The 17,658-nt window shown below is 43.3% G+C and overlaps 1 protein-coding gene across 1 annotated transcript; it reads right to left on the bottom strand.

Annotated features, from left to right (window-relative positions):
* Positions 1-7,287: 7,287 nt before the first annotated feature.
* mylpfb (myosin light chain, phosphorylatable, fast skeletal muscle b) lies at positions 7,288-17,117 on the bottom strand. Its single transcript, XM_061909486.1, has 6 exons — positions 16,959-17,117; positions 16,753-16,851; positions 14,014-14,194; positions 12,731-12,809; positions 8,195-8,243; positions 7,288-8,108 (listed from the first exon to the last, which is right to left on the bottom strand). Exons 1-6 carry the CDS (start codon positions 16,959-16,961, stop codon positions 8,007-8,009), a joined length of 513 nt encoding a protein of 170 aa, XP_061765470.1. The 5' UTR covers positions 16,962-17,117; the 3' UTR covers positions 7,288-8,006.
* Between the last annotated feature and the right edge of the window lie 541 nt (positions 17,118-17,658).

The following is a 17,658-nucleotide window of genomic DNA, read 5'->3' as shown; positions in this document are numbered from 1 at the left end:
AATGAAGGGAAAAACTAGCTCATTCGAATCTTTTTAAAAAAAATTAAAAGAATAATTTTTGGAACATCATTAGTAATTTTTCCTGATTAAGATTAATGTTAGGATTTTGATGACATGTTTTGAATAGGTTAAAATCCAATCTGCATTTTTTTTAAATATATAACAAATTGGACCAAGTTATATTTCTAACAAAGACAAATTATTATTTCTTCTAGATTTTCCGGAACAAATTTTTTAAAAGAAATTTAAAAGACTTTGAAATAATATTTCAATTTGATTTGAAAGATTTTCTAAATTTGCCAAAATAATTTTTTTGAATTTTAATCATAATAAGTTTGAAGAAATATTTCACAAATATTCTTTGTCGAAAAAACAGAAGCTAAAATGAAGAATAAATTAAAATGTGTTTATTATTCTTTACATTAAAAACAATAAATTTAATTGAACATTGATTTCAATTGTCAGGAAAGAAGAGGAAGGAATTTAGAAGGTAAAAAGGTATGTCTTTTTTGTCATGAAAAAGGGAGTTTTTTTCGGTTGGTCCACTAATTGTAAGTGTATCTTGTGTTTTTTATGTTGATTTAATAAAAAATAAATAAATAAAAAAAAAAAAAAAAAAAAAAATATAATAAATTATTAAATTATTAAATTATTCTGCGGCCCAGTACCAATCGAGCCGCGGCCCGGAGGTTGGGCAACACTGTAATAAAGCATTGCCCTTATTAACCATCCACACATCCATTTATCCATTTTCTACCATTTGTCCCTTTTGGGGTTGTGGGGGGTGCTGGAGCCTATCTCACCTGCATTCGGGCGGAAGGCAGAGTACAGCCTGGACAAGTCGCCACCACAGGGCCAACACAGATTACAATGTTGTTTTTTAACTGACCTCCATTTATGTTTAAATATTATGATTTACCTCATGTCTTAGGGCCACCAAATGAGGATTTTTTTTAGGAAAGCAAAAAAGTGTCCTATAAATTGATATGATTGCAAATCTAATAAATATTGTTTAAAAAAAAAAAAGATTCATTTAAACCACTGCACCTTGCACACTGGAAAATAAGCAGTTTGTCCCTGTTGCCCAGTGACGTGCGGTGAACTAAACACCAGGTGAGGCATAAAAACTATTTTCTTTTTTTTTTCTCTTTTTTTTCTTTAACTTAAATTCATATGTGGAGCTCTAATCATTGTTGATTTAGTTTACACATTAGAGTAAAAGCTCCTCTCTGAGCTGCAACCTTATCGTGGTAGAGGAGTTTGCGTGTCCCAATGATCCTAGGAGCTATGTTGTCCGGGGGCATAAAGCCCCCTGGTAGGGTCTCCCAAGGCAAACAGGTTCTAGGTGAGGGATCAGACAAAGAGCAGCTCGAAGACCTTTATGAAGAAGAAACATCATGGACCCAGATTTCCCTCGCCCGGACGCGGGTCACCGGGGCCCCCCTCTGGAGCCAGGCCCGGAGGTGGGGCACGATGGCGAGCGCCTGGTGGCCGGGCCTGTTCCCATGGGGCCCGGCCGGGCACAGCCCGAAGAAGCAACGTGGGTCCCCCCTCCAATGGGCTCACCACCCATAGCAGGGGCCATAGAGGTCGGGTGCATTGTGAGCTGGGCGACAGCCGAAGGCAGGGCACTTGGCGGTCCGATCCTCGGCTACAGAAGCTAGCTCTTGGGACGTGGAACGTCACGTCACTGGGGGGGAAAGAGCCTGAGCTAGTGCGCGAAGTCGAGAAATTCCGGCTGGAAATAGTCGGACTCACTTCGACGCACAGCAAGGGCTCTGGAACCACTTCTCTCGAGAGGGATTGGACCCTCTTCCACTCTGGCGTTGCCGGCAGTGAGAGGCGACGGGCTGGGGTGGCAATTCTTGTTTCCCCCCGGCTCAAAGCCTGTACGTTGGAGTTCAACCCGGTGGACGAAAGGGTAGCCTCCCTCCGCCTTCGGGTGGGGGGACGGGTCCTGACTGTTGTTTGTGCTTATGCACCAAACAGCAGTTCAGAGTACCCACCCTTTTTGGGAACGCTCGAGGGAGTACTGGAAAGTGCTCCCCCGGGTGATTCCCTTGTCCTACTGGGAGACTTCAACGCTCACGTTGGCAACGACAGTGAAACCTGGAGAGGCGTGATTGGGAAGAATGGCCGCCCGGATCTGAACCCGAGTGGTGTTTTGTTATTGGACTTTTGTGCTCGTCACAGTTTGTCGATAACAAACACCATGTTCAAACATAAGGGTGTCCATATGTGCACTTGGCACCAGGACACCCTAGGCCGCAGTTCCATGATCGACTTTGTAGTTGTGTCATCGGATTTGCGGCCTCATGTTATGGACACTCGGGTGAAGAGAGGGGCGGAGCTTTCTACCGATCACCACCTGGTGGTGAGTTGGCTGCGATGGTGGGGGAGGATGCCGGAAAGACCTGGGAGGCCCAAACGCATTGTGAGGGTCTGCTGGGAACGTCTGGCAGAGTCTCCTGTCAGACAAAGTTTCAATTCCCACCTCCGGAAGAACTTTGAACATGTCACGAGGGAGGTGCTGGACATTGACTCCGAGTGGACCATGTTCCGCACCTCTATTGTCGAGGCGGCAGATCGGAGCTGTGGCCGCAAGGTAGTTGGTGCCTGTCGGGGCGGCAATCCTAAAACCCCTTGGTGGACACCAGCGGTGAGGGATGCCGTCAAGCTGAAGAAGGAGTCCTATCGGGTCCTTTTGGCTAATAGGACTCCGGAGGCAGTGGACAGGTACCGACAGGCCAAGCGGTGTGCAGCTTCAGCGGTCTGGGAGGCAAAAACTCGGACATGGGAAGAGTTCGGGGAAGCCATGGAAAACGACTTCCGGACGGCTTCGAAGCGATTCTGGACCACCGTCCGCCGCCTCAGGAAGGGGAAGCAGTGCACTATCAACACCGTGTATGGTGCGGATGGTGTTCTGCTGACCTCGACTGCGGATGTTGTGGATAGGTGGAAGGAATACTTCGAAGACCTCCTCAATCCCACCAACACGTCTTCCTATGAGGAAGCAGTGCCTGGGGAATCTGTGGTGGTCTCTCCTATTTCTGGGGCTGAGGTCGCTGAGGTAGTTAAAAAGCTCCTCGGTGGCAAGGCCCCAGGGGTGGACGAGATCCGCCCGGAGTTCCTTAAGGCTCTGGATGCTGTGGGGCTGTCTTGGTTGACAAGACTTTGCAGCATCGCGTGGACATCGGGGGCAGTACCTCTGGATTGGCAGACCGGGGTGGTGGTTCCTCTCTTTAAGAAGGGGGACCAGAGGGTGTGTTCCAACTATCGTGGGATCACACTCCTCAGCCTTCCCGGTAAGGTTTATTCAGGTGTACTGGAGAGGAGGCTACGTCGGATAGTCGAACCTCGGATTCAGGAGGAACAGTGTGGTTTTCGTCCTGGTCGTGGAACTGTGGACCAGCTCTATACTCTCGGCAGGGTTCTTGAGGGTGCATGGGAGTTTGCCCAACCAGTCTACATGTGCTTTGTGGACTTGGAGAAGGCATTCGACCGTGTCCCTCGGGGAGTCCTGTGGGGAGTGCTCAGAGAGTATGGGGTATCGGACTGTCTTATTGTGGCGGTCCGTTCCCTGTACGATCAGTGCCAGAGCTTGGTCCGCATTGCCGGCAGTAAGTCGAACACATTTCCAGTGAGGGTTGGACTCCGCCAAGGCTGTCCTTTGTCACCGATTCTGTTCATAACTTTTATGGACAGAATTTCTAGGCGCAGTCTAGGCGTTGAGGGGTTCCGGTTTGGTAACCGCAGGATTAGGTCTCTGCTTTTTGCAGATGATGTGGTCCTGATGGCTTCATCTGACCGGGATCTTCAGGTCTCGCTGGATCGTTTCGCAGCCGAGTGTGAAGCGACCGGAATGAGAATCAGCACCTCCAAGTCCGAGTCCATGGTTCTCGCCCGGAAAAGGGTGGAGTGCCATCCCCGGGTTGGGGAGGAGACCCTTCCCCAAGTGGAGGAGTTCAAGTACCTAGGAGTCTTGTTCACGAGTGAGGGAAGAGTGGATCGTGAGATCGACAGGCGGATCGGTGCGGCGTCTTCAGTAATGCGGACGTTGTATCGATCCGTTGTGGTGAAGAAGGAGCTGAGCCGGAAGGTAAAGCTCTCAATTTACCGGTCGATCTACGTTCCCATCCTCACCTATGGTCATGAGCTTTGGGTCATGACCGAAAGGATAAGATCACGGGTACAAGCGGCCGAAATGAGTTTCCTCCGCCGTGCGGCGGGGCTCTCCCTTAGAGATAGGGTGAGAAGCTCTGCCATCCGGGAGGAACTCAAAGTAAAGCCGCTGCTCCTTCACATCGAGAGGAGCCAGATGAGGTGGTTCGGGCATCTGGTCAGGATGCCACCCGAACGCCTCCCTAGGGAGGTGTTTAGGGCACGTCCAACCGGTAGGAGGCCACGGGGAAGACCCAGGACACGTTGGGAAGACTATGTCTCCCGGCTGGCCTGGGAACGCCTCGGGATCCCCCGGGAAGAGCTAGACGAAGTGGCTGGGGAGAGGGAAGTCTGGGTTTCCCTGCTTAGGCTGTTGCCCCCGCGACCCGACCTCGGATAAGCGGAAGATGATGGATGGATGATGGATGGATTAGAGTAAAAGGAAAATGAAGGGAGTTATTCGCTTTCATTAAAAACGTTATCATAATGATATTATGATATGATAAATGGGTCCAAAAAGTATTTAATAAAGTTATTAAATACACACTCCCCTGAACAACCAGCAGAGGGCACTGCAGCCAGAGCGGTCTAAGTCATAGACATGGTCAGACACTGGCGAGCCAATCAGAGGCACACTCAGTAGGGTCATATGATGATTGATATATGATGATGATTGGAGACACATTGCACTGATAAGAGATGGTATTGACATCGGGACAAGGTCATTAAATGGCATTGATATATTAAGATAAGCAGCTGGCACGGTCTTCCAGATGAACTGGGTGAATTAGCAATAATTAATACAACGCTAATGTTAGCTAGCTCAGGCCCGTTGTGCGTTCTCTCTGTGAAGACGTGAATGGTTTTTGTGCAGAGAACTCCGGGATTTTTGCTTATAATGCATATAATGCTCTGTGACCCAGACCGCTCTGGCTGCAGTGCCCTCTGCTGGTTGTTCAGGGGAGTGTGTAGGTTACATTTATTTGTGCATGTGGTTTGTGGGAGGAATGTCTCATCGACACAAAGCAAAAAAGCGGTCCACACATGCGAATTCAATACAAATACAACATCAAGCATATTTATTTTCAGATCTCAGAAGTATATTTACAAATACATGTTTATTTCTACAAATTATTGATTTATTTGTATGTCACATTTTATATTTATACATGTTATTTGTATATATTTTCAAATCTCAAAAATATATTTACAATTACGCATTTATTTATACAAATTATTTATTTGTATATTAAATTTGTATTTGTATATTTATTAATATATGCATCATATTGATATATATAAGTTGATGTGAGACAATTGTACTTCCATATCCCCCTCCCCCCACAGCACGTCACTGCTGTTGCCACTTTCTAACATTTATCATGAAATATAACCATGTAAATCCCTCATAAGAGTTTGTGTTTTATTATTTCTCGGTTACAGTATTTTCTTTCAAAATAATCGAAATTCACACTTAAGTTGTGTCTCTGCGTTTTCACTCACTCAATTGTGTTCATACTTGCCAACCTTGAGACCTCCGATTTCGGGAGGTGGGGGCAGGGGGTGGGGCGGAGGCGTGGTCGGGGCGGGGGCGTGGTTAAGAGGGGTGGCGTATAATTCACCAACTCTACTCGAGTATTTCATATATATATATATATATATATATGTGTGTGTGTGTATGAAATACTATATACACATATATATACATATATATATATGTGTGTGTGTGTATGAAATACTTGACTTTCAGTGAATTCTAGCTATATATATTTATTTTATTATATATATATAAATAAAATAAATAGATGAATTTCCGAGGCCACCTATCAAATACACAGTAATAAAAACATAGTTGTTCTACTAACTGTACTGTGCTTGCTGGTTATTAAAAAAAAAACAGGTGTGTGCCTTTCCAAATCATGTCCAACCAACTGAATTTACCCAAGGTGAATCCAGTTAAACTGTAGAAACATCTCAAGGATGATCAGTTGAAACAGGATGCACTTCATCTCACGTTTAGGCTTCGGGGCAAAGGCTGTGGATACTTTTCCATCCATCCATTTTCTACCAATTGTCCCTTTTTTGGGGTCGCTGGAGCCTATCTCAGCTGCATTTGGGTGGAAGGCAGGGTACACCCAGGAAAAGTCACCCCCTCATGGCAGGACCAACACAGATAGACAGACAACATTCACACTCTTGGGCCCATTTAGTGTTGCCAATCAACCTATCCCCAGGTGCATGTCTTTGGAGGTGGGAGGAAGCGCATACAGTCACAGGGAGAACATAGAAACTCCACACAGAAAGACCATGAGCCCAGGGGATCGAACCCAGGACCTACGTATTGTGAGGCACATGCACTAACCCATGTTCCGTGTGAATACTCGCAGTATGTGCATGAGATTTCTTAGTTTTTTATTTGTAAGAAAATCTCAAAAAACGTTTTACATTTTGAGGACAAAAAAAATGTTTATTCCATTTGGAATAAGGCTGTAACACAACAAAATGTGGAAAATGTGAAGCGGTGTGAATACTTTTTGGATACAATGTATTCTCCTTAGGGACTTGATAGATTGAAACTTTTATAAGTAGATTGCACAGTACAGTAAATATTCCGTAGAATTGACCACTAAATGGTAACACCCTAATAAGTTTTTCAACTTGTTTAAGTTGAGGTCCATGTTAATCAATTCATGGACCTTGCAGTTTCCAAAAATGGGCCAATGCACATTTTAATATATGTTTTTTCAGACATGCACCTGGGGATAGGTTGATTGGCAACACTAAATTGGCCCTAGTGTGTGAATGTGAGTGTGAATGTTGTCTGTCTATCTGTGTTGGCCCTGTGATGAGGTGGCGACTTGTCCAGGGTGTACCCTGCCTTCCGCCCGATTGTAGCTGAGATAGGCGCCAGCGCCCCCCGCGACCCCGAAAGGGAATAAGCGGTAGAAAATGGATGGATGGATGGAGTTATAAAAAGTACAGACGTAATGATTCAATGCAAAGGCCCATAAGTTAGTGTGAAAATCCTTGAAATGCATACGGCAGTCAGTGTGTAGCAAATGCTATATTCTAAGACTTTCCCCCCCACAACGCCCCAACTACGGCAAAAGACAAGACACAGTCGCATACGAAAGATAGTGAATTTTATTTGTACTTCTTTCCTTGTTACAGTGATGATATATAGACAGTCACAACGACAGGAGGGAAACGGCAGCGAGAAGGCGAGCAGGAAGTTATCCTTCACCGCCCCTCCTCCTCATCTTTCGCCATCTCTGTCCGACATGCAGCTTTCAAGCCACAAATTAACTCCCTGCAGCTTTGATTGTATGAAGGAGAGGGGTTGGCAGACTATTCTAGTGCCCACTCTTCTCCTTTACAAAGAAAAAAAGACGGATCCATTAGGCGCCGCATGCAAGGTTGAGGCTAACAGACCAGGGTGGGTCAGGCGTCTTACTTGTTTCAAGTAAGTGACTTTGCATGCATCACAGCACCCGAGATTCAAAAATACATTTCGTAGGTGTGATGCACGCACTGCTGGCCTCAACGCACATGCACAAAATGGAGGGGGAAAGGGAACGGGACGAAAAAGACATGGGACAGAGATGGAGAGAGAGTTTGTTTCAATTGTCACGAGATTATTTCTTATTTAGAAAATAATCATCCTGTCGGTTCCCACACACAAACACCCACCGCAGACTTCAAGTCCTCGCTAAAAGGAGTCTTTTCTGAGCCGGCGAGAAGAAAGGAGTAAGGCGGGTGGGCGCGTGTGTGTGTGCGTCGGAGAGAGTTGGTGGTGGTCGGCGTGTGGGGCGGGTATGGCGGGAGCTCGGTAGAAAGGCAACTTTTTACTCTTCCTTTTCTTCCCCGTGTGTGATGACGTAGCAGATGCTCTTGTAGTCCACATTGCCGGCTACATCGGGAGGGAAGGCGGCCCACAAGTTGGTCATCTGGAGGGCACACGAAAGAGACGGCTTAGAAATGATGCGCCTGTGACGTAATGTTTTTGGCCATGATAAAAGCCAATGAAGCCCACCTCCTCAGCGGTGAACCTGTCGCACTGTGTGGTCAGGAGCTCCTCAAGGCTAGAGAAGGGAAACAGACAAATATTTTAACAGTGATTTGATGTGAAAAACTACATTTATTAAAAAAAAAAAAAGGCTTTGCTACACATCTTAAGATAAATAAATGGGTTGTACTTGTATAGCGCTTTTCTACCTTCAAGGTACTCAAAGCGCTTTGACACTACTTCCACATTTACCCATTCACACACACATTCACACACTGATGGAGGGAGCTGCCATGCAAGGCGCCAACCAGCACCCATCAGGAGCAAGGGTGAAGTGTCTTGCTCAGGACACAACGGACGTGACGAGGTTGGTTCTAGGTAGGATTTGAACCAGTGACCCTCGAGTTGCGCACGGCCACTCTCCCACTGCGCCACGCCATCCCGCTTTACCAACCATCAGCTGGCCAGTTACAGACATTTTGTATTTCTTTAGCAAATAGGCTATTGCTGTTGAAAATGTGAGTGTAATGCAAGCGTGGTGAAGTTGGTAGAGTGGCTGTGCCTGCAATCTGAGGGTTACTGGTTCAATCCCCACCTTCTACCATCCTAGTCACGTCCGTTGTGTCCTTGGGCAAGACACTTCTCCCTTGCTCCTGATGGGTCCTGGTGAGCGCCTTGCATGGCAACTCCCACCGTCAGTGTGTGAATGTGTGTGTGAATGGGTGAATGTGGAAATACTGTCAAAGCGCTTTGGGCTCCTTAAAAAGGGGTAGAAAAGCGCTATACAAGTACAACCCATTTACCATTTACTATAACGAGCGTCACTATGCTAGTCGGTAGTCAAAGATTTGAGGTGGATTCTGGGTAAGCTGGAAAGTATTTACTTCGGGATCACGGTTTAACCAACCAAAACTTATAATTTCAGCTTGCTTAATGCAAGTCGCTTTTTGTGTTGCCAAATGTTTGGTGTGCTGTAATTGTTGTGTTGCATCGTTTGTATTGTAACATTTTTCAAAAATATTCAACTATTGACTAAAAGCGGGGCTAATTTACAGTAGGGAAGGATTCTTTTCCTGAATAGATCTCGCGTGAGGTGACGTATGGCTTAATCATTTGGCAATGCGGTCTGCTGAAAATGATGGAAAGCGCCACTCTCCATAACAACTGACCCTGTGGTGAAAATTGCCGCAAAAACACATTTTAAGATAGTTTACACTGTACTGCTATCTGGTGGCTGAATTGGATAGTGCACCCACCGTCACGTTTCATGTGTCAGGTAAACCACAGGTATTATATGTAATACGTACAAGAGTAGAGCAAGGGTCACCACTTTGTGAACAAATGCGTGAGCAAATTGTTTAAGAACAACATTTCTCAACCAGCTATTGCAAGGAATTTAAAAATTTCACCATCAACGGTCCGTAATGTCATCAAAATGGTTAAGAGAATCTGGAGAAATCACTGCAAGTACGCAGCAAGACTCAAAACCAACATTGAATGGCCATAACCTTTTATCCCTCAGGCAGTACTGCATCAAAAATCGGCATCAGTGTATAAAGGATATCACCACATGGGCTCAGGAACACTTCAGAAAACCACTGTCAGTAACTACAGTTGGTCGCTCCATCTGTAAGTAAGTGCAAGTTATATCTGACCTACTTAGAGTTTACAACCTTGTCGACCATGTGTTAATCACAAAGATTATTATTTATTTGTAGCTGAGATAGGCGCCAGCGCCCCCCGCGACCCCGAAAGGGAGTAAGCGGTAGAAAATGGATGGATGGATGGACATTAACTTTAGCCTCAGGTCCGTCTGCCGCTGATTATAAAAATAAGTGCTTACCAAATATACTGCGTAAGAAGGGACTCATAAATAACCATACTTGCCAACCCTCCTGGATTTTCCGTGAGACTCCCGAAATTCAGCGCCTCACCCGAAAACCTCCCGGGACAAATTTTCTCCCAAAAATCTCCCGAAACTCAGGCGGAATTTGAGGCAACGCCCCCTGCAGCTCCATGCGGACCTGAGTGACGTGTCGACAGCCTGTTTTCACGTCCGCTTTCCCACAATATAAACAGCATGTCTGCCCAATGACGTTATAACTGTAGAATGATCGAGGGCGTGTTCTTGGTTTCTTATGTGGGATTATTGTTAGGCAGTTTCATTAACCTCCTCCCAGCGCGGTAACAACACACAACAACAGCAGTCTGTTTTCGTCTACCGTAAAGCAGTTTGTCTGCCGTAAACAGCAAACAGGACAATACTGCCATCTACTGTACATGCATATGGTTAGAAAAACAAGGATGGACAATTCAACCCTTAACTCAACAATGAGTAGATGAGTGTTATGTGTGTGTAAATAAATGAACACTGAAATTATATACAGTATATATATATATATATATGTATATGTATATATATATATACATATATATATATATATATGCAGATATATATATATATATATTAGGGCTGGGCAACGATTAAAAATTTTAATCGAAGTTAATCGCACTATTTCTCCGATTAATCGCGATTAACTGCATTGTATACGCAAAGCCCAATAATGAATTCAAAAGTAGTGTGTAGTGCACCTTTATTGGAATATTCTCCCACATGAACAAAAGCGCCAAAACATTTGTTGTGCAAACACAATTTAAATCAGTCCTTGTTAAACAGTAGCAGTTAAATAGCATATTTTATGAAAATCAACTCAAAAAATGTAAATACAAACATTTGAGCTTATTGCCACTGCCAGGGTATTTAAGGTAGCCTGTTTGTTATGGAAAATAAATATAATCTACATACAAATCTCTGAGCCACAATCATAACATCTGAACAGGCAATTTCTGAGGTAACAGCAGAAACATTTTTTTTAATCAGGGATCTTATGTTTAAAAAACCTATATTATAGGTAGTGGGCTGTTTTAGGGAATGTTTGATCAAATTCTCCGTAGTAGCAATATTAATAATGTTGTGTTTATTCTGCGTAGTGCACTTAAAATAATTATGACCATATCTAGGAATTGATATGATGGGAATTTTCGATTGTTTGCTTGGTGCTTTGATAAACTGAACGCATATACATTGTAGTCGTAATGATTTGTGCAGTCCTTTGAGACATTTGTGATTTGGGGCTATATAAATAAACATTGATTGATTGATTGATACTATATTGTGATGTTATGAGCCAGGGGAAAAAAAACTACCCTACCCAGCATGCAACAGGAGTGACGAGCATGCGCGGTAGTCCGGTATAGGTTGTGTCGCCATGACGGCATCTTGTATGTTGTGATATGCACGCTCTGAAAGTAAACGTTAAGAACTCAGCCAACACTCCTCGTCTGCATTATTGATAAATAGACAGACAACACATATACTCCGCTGCTTCATAGGCCGCTGGATGTAGCCGGCAAAGTATTCCCATGCTAGCTTGCCGGTCTAGCAAGCACGCGTCATTCAGTCCAAAACGGCCCGATCTATCCACATCCAGAATTGTCTGGCGGTCGTAAGTGATCCCGGAGTGACCACGCTGTAAGCCAGCCATGAAATTTGCAGAATCGTTCGGTATTTTTGCCAAATGTTCCATCTTTGCAAAGGGCCCCTCGACGCCGAAGCCCATCCGGGCCACGCCATCTTCTTAAGAAAAGACGTTAACAAAATAAAACCATGTAAACAACATACGCAAATGTGCGATAAAATAATTGTCGGCGTGCATAGATTGATGAGTTAACTCGTAATTAACGCATTAATTTGCCCACCCCTAATATATATATATACATATATATATGAAGTACTTGACTTGGTGAATCTAGCTGTAAATATACTCCTCCCCTCTTAACCACGCCCCGCCCCCGACCACGCCCCCTGCCTTAGCCCCGACCACGTCCTCCACCTCCCGAAATCGGATGTCTCAAGGTTGGCAAGTATGTAAATACCTGACAAAAAATACATTTACATACAACTACGTTGTGCTAAAGTGAATCAACGGAATAATTATAAATATTTTTCTTAATTAAACTGGAATAAATATTTTTTGCCCTCAAAATTGTACTCTCAATACCCCATAATGACAATGTAAAACGTTTAAGAATTTTCGAAAAATTTATTTTTTTAAAACCTCTAAGAAATCTCATGCACATAAGTATTTACGGTCAATAAAACTAAAAAACAAATGAAAGTAGAGCGTCAGAACTTTAGTATAAAAATGTTCAAAAACTTTTCTATGACTTCAGCTCCAGACTTTCTCTGAGAGTGTCTTTACTGCCACAAGTGGTGGAAAAGTGTATTACACCTGAGTACTGCTGCGGCCCATATTGCCCACAGCTGGGAAACAGATATTTTTTGGGGGCCCAACAATGGTTAAGAAACACTGCACTAAACCATGAAGATAAGTAGAGGGCCACAAAATATGGGCCGAGGGGCTGCAAATTTCCCTGTTGTATGTGATAAAAGGCACTCATTGGACGAGTGCACATAGTACACTGGCGTGGACAAAAACAGCTCAATAGACACGCAAAGACTTACATTTAAAAAAGATAAATATAATAATATCATAAGCTTACAATTCTTTCTTGATGGAGCCCGTGGCCTCGGGATCCAGGACCTTGAAAGCGCTCACGATAACGTCCTCGGGATCAGCACCTATATGAAAAAAAAACAAGTCAACAAATTGTAGGGGTGTAACGGTACACAAACATTTCGGTTCGGTACGTACCTCGGTTTAGAGGTGACGGTTCGGTTCATTTTCGGTACAGTAAGAAAACAACAAAATATAAATTTTTGGTTATTTTTTTACCAAATTTGTACACAATGGCTTTATCCTTTTAACATTGGGAACACTTCAATAATTCTGCCCACGTTAATCCACATTAATCTGCCTCAAGTTGTTGCTTTGATTAAATAAAATGACAAAACCTTTCTTCTACATATAAAAAGTGCAACATTAAACAGTTTCAAGTCAACTCATCATGCTTACTTTATTACAGCATTTGGGAAGCCTGTAGTTGACTTTTATTATGTAAATGTTATATTTTTGTCAACATGTAACAGCAGGGACCCTGCCATTCAAACTAGGCTGCTACATTACTAATGATTAATATAACTATAGCTGAAAAAAATAGTACAATAGCAATTGGAGAGACTATACATCCCTGAAACAAGTGAAATAACAGACAGACAGGGCTTTGCTGCCCCTAACACACACATACACACACACACACACACGCACACACACACACGCACGCGCGCACACACACACACACACACACACTTAGCAAAATGAGTTAACGTTACGCTAAAAGCTAATTAGATTAGCCTTCACCTCAAGCCAGAACTGCGAGTGAGCTGAGCTGCAGTTTAAGTTTCTAGAAGGTCAACAGGCTCATAGTGATGCTAGTAGTCGTTGTGACTGGGAAGTGTTTTTTATAATTTGGAGAGAGTACGCTGTCCGCTGCTAAACACATATCTGCTCGACGCTGAAGCATTGACAACATGCGTCCTGAATACGCACTGCTGATTGGCTGTTACATCGCTTTGAATACGCACTGCTGATTGGCTGTTACATCGCTTTGAATACGCACTGCTGATTGGCTTTGTATGTAACCAATCAGATGGTTGTGTGGGCGGGACAATGCTGGGTGTTCAGACAGAGGCAGAAAGCAGAGCAGCTTGTTAAGACTTTAGATTACAAACTCGTTCGATACGCCTCCGAACCGGACCGAAACGGCTCAATACAAATACACGTACCGTTACGCCTCTAACAAATTGTCATTATTTAAATACATCTTGTCCATAAAAATGGACCTGTATCCCATTTTTGGGTGCCAAGTGAGAGGTTTTAACGCACCCTTCAGCTTCTCTCCGAACATGGTGAGGAAGACGGTGAAGTTGATGGGGCCGCTGGCCTCCTTCACCATGGCCTCCAGCTCCTCATTCTTCACGTTGAGTTGACCCATGGTGGCCAGCACGTCCCTCAGGTCGTCCTTGCTGATGATGCCATCTCTGTTCTGGTCGATGATTGTGAAAGCCTGCCGGGGACAAAACATGTCCTCACATGACATAAATCCAACTTTTTTCTTAGTTTTTGCCAGCTCCTCTTAGCTTACTATTGTTTCATGTGCGCATGAATATGTAGTGTACCCAGACAACAGAATGACGCGATGATTGGCACGCGTAAACGTTGCACTTCTCCGCAGTGAAACCAAAGATGGCAACAGAAACCTTCCCGGGACTTGGCAGCTGGTCGGCCACTTGTTTTCCTGAGGTGTTAAAATGGTCTCGGAATGCCGGACAAGCCCGTTGCATTGCGTTACATTTAGGCAGAGGGTATTGATTACAGCTGTCACCCCCACTCCCACTGGGCCGCGTGACTATTCTTCCTCCGTCTGCAATATGTTCCATCACCTTTGCACTTCTGGAGCTATGTGAGGACTAAAATAACACGTAAAAAAAAAAAAAACACCCGCGGCGCCCCATATGTGCTGCGGTCAAAATGCTCTGTATATGTAGTACTGTATATATATATATATATATATATATATATATATATATATATATATATAGTTTTACAATCAAACAAAACCCTCATTGGTTAGTTTGTGGCGGCCATGATTTTTTTATTTATAGAAATCTTGCCTGAATTTTACTCACATGTGCTTGTCGGTCCCCTGAAGGTATGTGTCAGGTTTTGTGGTGATTCAACAAAACGCCCCAAAGTTACAGCATAGATCGCATTGAACTGTGTGAGAAATGTCAAGAACACCGACAGGTGAAACTCAATAAATCTGAATATTGTGCAAAGGTTTGCTTATTACATGAATCAAATTTAGAAAGTGAAACTAATATGCGACACAAGATATGCCAAGCCTTTGTTGATAACATTTTGATAATTATGGCTTGCAGCAGAGGTCCACAAATTTTTTGACTTGGGGGCGGGATTGGGTTAAAAAATGTTTAGCCGGGCTGTGTGTGTTTTTGTGTGTATATATATATATATATATATATATATATACATATATATATCTACATGGGGCAGTATAGTTTGGTTCGTAGAGCCGCCGTGCCAGCAACTTGAGGGTTGCAGGTTCGATTTCCGCTTCCACCATCCTAGTCACTGCTGTTGTGTCCTTGGGCAAGACACTTTGCCCACCTGCTCCCAGTGCCACCCACACTGGTTTAAATCTAAATAAAAAATAGATATTGGGTTTCACTATTTTAAGTGCTTTGAGTCACTATAGAAAAAGCGCTATATAAATATAATTCACTTCACTATCCATCTATCCATTTTCTACCGCTTGTCCCTTTTGGGGTCGCGGGAGGTGCTGGAACCTACCTCAGCACCATTCACACAAACATATACACATATATATATATATATATATTTATATATATATATATATATATATATATGTTTGTATCCAATATATCCATCCATCCATTTCCTACCGCTTATTGGGGTGGCCGCTTATTGGGGTGGGGGGGGGGGGGTCTGGAGTCTATCTCAGCACCATTCATATATATGTGTATATACATATATATATATGTGTATATACATATATATATATATATATATATATATATATGTGTATATATATATGTGTGTGTATATATATATATGTGTGTACATATATATGTGTATATATATATATATATATATATATATATATATATATATATATATATATATATATATATATATATATATATATATATATATAATTCTCACGCACTAATTGACTAAAAGAGTGGGCCGTGTGTGCAAGCTCGCCTGACACTAAGGCGCAAGCGCGATGTCACGTTATCGATGGGAAAATACATTTTTAGACTATATGATTTGCCTGAGCGGCTGGGAAACCCCATGAGTAACAAGCGGTAGAAAATAAATTAGAAAAGACAAATTAAAAAAAAAAAAAAACGCGCCTTATTCAGCCAAACTATGGCCGTAGTTTATGAAAATCTCAAATTAAAAACCTCAGAAAATTTGGGGTTTTCAAAAACTGTAAGCCATGATGATTAAAATTTAAATTATAACAAATAAAGCTTGACATATCTCACTTTGCATGTAATGAGTTTCACATTTGAATTTGAATTGCTGACATGAATGCACTTTTGCACAATAGTCTACTTTTTCTAGTTTGACCTGAGGGGTTTATTAAAGTGGCACCGTGTTGTGTGTTTATTGGTCATGAAAATAATAGCACAGGCACCGCAGTAGAGGTGTATGTTTTGATACGTTTTTACCCTTCAGTGTGCAGCATACTGAAAAACTTAATCCGGGGGCCTCTTTGATCCATTTTGCACATTAAATCTGCTAAAACAAATTCAATAGACATCAGTATATGCTAAGCTTTTTAAACATTGTAATCATTGCTTGACAAAGCACATAGTTTTTATATCCCAACATTTTTTTTATAACAATTTGTTTTTTTAGAACATGTCAAAGGTCAATGAAAAAAAAAAACAGTAAAAATGGCCCCTGTGCTACACTTTGAACACCCTCGTATGATAGCGCAAAGTTTGAGTTTCCAATGCAGTTTATGGATCCCATCAGCTGTGTGGCAGAATTCCAGTGGGGTATTTTTTTTACCTCTTTGTACTCCTGGATCTGGCTCTGCTCAAACATGGAGAACACGTTGGAGGATCCACCCTCGCCCTGCTGCTGCCTCCTCTTGGCCTTCTTGGGTGCCTGAGACGGAAGGTCAAAAAAAAACACATGAGAATGGAATTCTTGTGAATTGTGTGGAAAAAAAAAAAAAAGTATTTCATGCCATCCCCTACATAAACTAAACTCACCATCTCTCAAGTTTGTTGGGTTGTTGTTGGTCAAGAAGAGAAGCCTTACGCCAAACCGATGTGACTGACATGTAAGCAAGGCACCCATGGGGCATTATATACCGGTCCGCGAGGGGCTAAAGTTAGACCCCGCATCAGGTTTGGCAGGAAAACAGAGCTAAGGGAAAAGTAAAAGAAAAAAAGGGCGGAGCGAGGAGGTGACAGGGGCCGTATCGCCTTACCAACCATCCAAAATAGGCATGAGGAGTTTTGGAATGAGGCGGATTTAACGCCAACGTGTGCGTACTAATATGGCCGAAAAGGCCGCTTTTTGAGGCGGCCTATTGCCCACCGTCCTAAGTGGCATAACCCGCCATCATCACCTGTCTCAGGGGCGTAGAGGACTACTCGGGTGTATGAACAGCCGTGAAACTTGGAAACAGTTGGCAGATGGGCTTTGGGTCCGGTCCAGGGGATGGATGGCACGCGACAACACGGCCTGGGATATGAGCGAGAAATGCAAACATGACACTGAAGCAGGCGGATGTATTTAATACTCCGACGGGAAGCAGATCGCATATCATTAAAAGTGTTTCATTATCCAAATGATTGTTGTTGTTTTTTTGGCAGTTGCACTAATTTGGGTCGTGCCCGTTATAGTCGCTTTCCAACAGCAAGAAAAGAGGCCCGCCCACTTAACTCCATATATGAGCTCCATTGG

Source organism: Nerophis ophidion, linkage group LG08 (assembly GCF_033978795.1).
Source record: "Nerophis ophidion isolate RoL-2023_Sa linkage group LG08, RoL_Noph_v1.0, whole genome shotgun sequence".
NCBI classification, from domain to species: Eukaryota; Metazoa; Chordata; class Actinopteri; order Syngnathiformes; family Syngnathidae; genus Nerophis; species Nerophis ophidion.
Note: the sequence above shows the minus strand (reverse complement) of the source record. Positions and strands in the feature narration are given on the sequence as shown.

Excerpts from the sequence above, each read along its gene's own strand:
- mylpfb (XM_061909486.1), bottom strand. Across the intron at positions 14,195-16,752 it reads AGATCCAGGAGTACAAAGAG|GCTTTCACAATCATCGACCA; the intron begins GTAAAAAAAATA and ends TGTCCCCGGCAG. Across the intron at positions 8,244-12,730 it reads GGCTCCATCAAGAAAGAATT|CCTTGAGGAGCTCCTGACCA; the intron begins GTAAGCTTATGA and ends TCCCTTCTCTAG.